The 3,289-nt window shown below is 41.9% G+C and overlaps 1 protein-coding gene across 1 annotated transcript; it reads right to left on the reverse strand.

Moving 5' to 3' along the window:
* Positions 1-1,247: 1,247 nt before the first annotated feature.
* Positions 1,248-2,132, reverse strand: LOC128740112 (uncharacterized protein K02A2.6-like). The gene has a single exon (XM_053835623.1). It carries the CDS (start codon positions 2,130-2,132, stop codon positions 1,248-1,250), a length of 885 nt encoding a protein of 294 aa, XP_053691598.1.
* Positions 2,133-3,289: the final 1,157 nt, after the last annotated feature.

A 3,289-nucleotide genomic window follows, 5' to 3' on the forward strand; every position in this document is an offset into this window, starting at 1 on the left:
GAATTTCATTTGTATAGGAGCCCCCCCTCCTAAAGTGGGTAGGGGTCCCAATTCATCATTGAAAAAAATTTTGTCTCCAAAAACACCCACGTGCCAAATTTGGTTCCATTTGCTTGATTAGTTCTCGAGTTATGAGGAAAATTGTATTTCTTTGGTACAGGAGCCCCCCTCTTAAAGTGGGGAGGGGTCCTAATTTACTATAGAAAATATTCTTGCCCTCGAAAACCTTCACATGCCAAATTTGGTTCCATTTGCTTGTTTAGTTCTCGAGTTATGCGGAAATTTGTATGGAAGCCCCCCCTTTTAAAGAGGAGAGGAGTTATAATTCCCCTTATAAAGAGGGGAGGGGTCTTAATTTACCATAGAATAAATTCATGTCACCGGAAACACCCACATGCCAAATTTTGTTCTATTTGCTTGATTAGTTGTCGAGTTATGCAGAAATTTGTGTTTCATTTGTATGGTAGCCCCCCCTCTTAGTGGGGGGAGGAGTTTCTAACCATCACTAAAACCTTTCCTGGCCCCAAAAAACCTCTACATGCATATTTTCATGCCGATTGGTTCAGTAGTTTTCGATTCTATAAGGAACATACGGACAGACAGACAGACAGACAGACAGACAGAAATCCTTCTTTATAGGTATAGATAGTTGACATCAAAATTAGTTACAGATTTAATCGTTTAGGTGGTTTTCTTATTCTTGTTGAGCGCTTAGGTGTTGCGGTGCCATTTGGTATCTCATTGGGCTTTTCTTGATTTAGACTAATCTCAAGTTTTTAGTCTTGACCTTGAAATGAGGTCATACATATAAATTAATATTTTTTTGAAACGATGGTTCTACAATTGATGAAGGGACGGTAGGGGAAAGAAATGAAAATTTTTTGGTGAAGGAGGGGAAGAGCGGAAAGGAAGGGGGGGGGTATTGGTAGCTATGCTTGACAAGTAGTCATTTTGACTCCTACCTTTTGTCCAATGCTGGAAGGTGCACTAGCGTCCAGCGCCTCTATGGTTCAAAGGTACAAGTACCAGCGAACCACATGCCCTGGCGGGTGTTGTGAGTTCGAATCCGGTTATAATCTCAGATTACAGCTTGGTTCGACTCATGCACCTTCCAGCATTGGACAAAAGGTAGGAGTCAAAATGACTACTTGTCAAGCATAGCTACCAATACCCCCCCCTTCCTTTCCGCTCTTCCCCTCCTTCACCAAAAAATTTTCATTTCTTTCCCCTACCGTTTCAAAAAAATATTAATTTTCTTGATTTTCCATCATTGTAGTTCCTTCTGGTTCAGTCGACTGATTTCTACAGCTTGCTGGCAATGTCGCAGAACTGCTAGGAATCTGGTGAGCCGTTTGGACTTCATCAGTCGATCGTTCCAGTAATCTAGCCGAAGAAGCCGCGGTTTTATCCAAAATCTCCTGTTCGTCAATCCCAATTATAGTGGGATCTGTGACAAGTTGTAGTTCCTTTGCTGGACCGTGTCTCAGTTGATCAATATGTCTCTTCCACAAACGTCCATCATCCAGCTCGACCATATAGTGCAGTTCACCTAATCGTTCAGTAACGACGCCGTACCTCCATTTAGACGAGCCCGTGTAATCGCGTGCAGCAACCCTATCATTAACAGCAAAATGACGCAGTTCAATCTCTTCTCCTCGCGGAATCTTCTCTACCCCATTTGTTGGAATCATAAGATCTAGCCTAGATTTTATTTGTCTACCGAAAACCAGCATTGTCGGTGATTTACCTGTCGTAGGGTGTACTGTTCGCCTATACGCCATGAGGATTTTATGTAGCTCATACTGAACGTCTCTCTTCTCGCACTTAATAGCTTTGAGCTTATCCTTAAAAGTCTGCACAAATCGTTCCGCTTGCCCGTTTGTGGTTGGATGGTATGGTGCTCCTAACTTCTGTGTAATACCGTTTTTTTTTTTCAGAAATGCCTGAAACTGTTCTGAAGTGAACTGAACTCCTCTATCGCTCACTATAACCGATGGAACACCAAACGTTGTGAAAAATTCACGTAGATAGACAATCGTTGTATCTGCTGTCATGTCCGGAATTATTTTTACCTCTGGCCATTTTGTATGTGCGTCCACTATTACCAGGAAGTTTAATCCCAAAAACGGCATTGTGTCTCGTATATTTGGCTAAATCTTCTACAGTGACCGGCAATGTTTCTATTTGATTCAACTCGATGAGATCAACCTCCTCGATCCAATTCTTGTTATCATTATGCATGATTGGCAACCGCGACATACAATCCGTATTTGCGTTTTCTTTTGACGTACGGAATCTTATCTCGTAATCAAATGAGGCCAAGAACACAGCATAATGCTGCATACGTAGCGCGGAAAGAACAGGAAGGCCTTTTTCAGATGAAAGAATTCGTGACAGTGGCTTATTATCGGTGATCAATATGAATCGGTTACCATACAAATACTGGTAAAATTTCTGTATTCCAAAAACTATGGCGTAAGCCTCCTTGTCAATCTGTGAGTAGTTTTGTTGAGTCTTGTTTAGCGTTTTTGATGCATACTGAATTGGTTTCTCTGAGCCGTCAGGATACCCATGACTCAAAACCGCACCTACACCGTACGGGGACGCATCTGTTGCCAAAATTAACGGCAGTCTGGGATCATAGTGGACAAGAACTTTATCTGACTGTATCTCCTTCTTGACCCATCTAAATGCTTCTTCGCAAGCTTTATTCCACTCGAAAGGAACGCTATTTTTGAGTAAATTATTTATAGGGTAAATATTTGTACTCAGGTCAACGAGGAATCTGCCGTAATAATTTACCAGCCCAACAAATGCTCGCACCTCATCACGATTTCTGGGACGTGGCATTTGTTGGGTTGCTTCCACCTTTTTCTCCATCTTACCAATGCCGTCACTATTGATCACGAAGCCACAATATTCAATGCGGTCCGCAAAAAACTCACACTTTGAAACATTGACTCGGATATTGTAATTATTGAGTCTAAGTAACACCAGCTCAAGCCGCTTCATGTGAGTTTCATCGTCTGGTCCAGTTATTTTGATATCGTCCAGAAATACTGATACACCTGGTATGTTACTTAAAATTGGCGATATTTCCCGCTGGAAAATAGCCGGTGCGGATGCAACTCCGTACATTAAACGGGTCGGCTGATATAAGCCAAGATGAGTATTGAGCGTCAAAATTTTACGGTCCTGATCACGCACGGCCATCTGTAAATAGGCTTGAGCTAGATCAATCTTGGTAAATTTTTGACCGCCAGCCATATTTGTGAAAAGCTCATCTATG

Source organism: Sabethes cyaneus, chromosome 3 (genome assembly GCF_943734655.1).
Source record: "Sabethes cyaneus chromosome 3, idSabCyanKW18_F2, whole genome shotgun sequence".
In the NCBI taxonomy this organism is placed as follows: Eukaryota; Metazoa; Arthropoda; class Insecta; order Diptera; family Culicidae; genus Sabethes; species Sabethes cyaneus.

Bases quoted from the DNA above. Each gene is read 5' to 3' on its own strand.
- LOC128740112 (XM_053835623.1), bottom strand. From the start codon at position 2,132: ATGCCGTTTTTGGGATTAAACTTCCTGGTAATAGTGGACGCACATACA.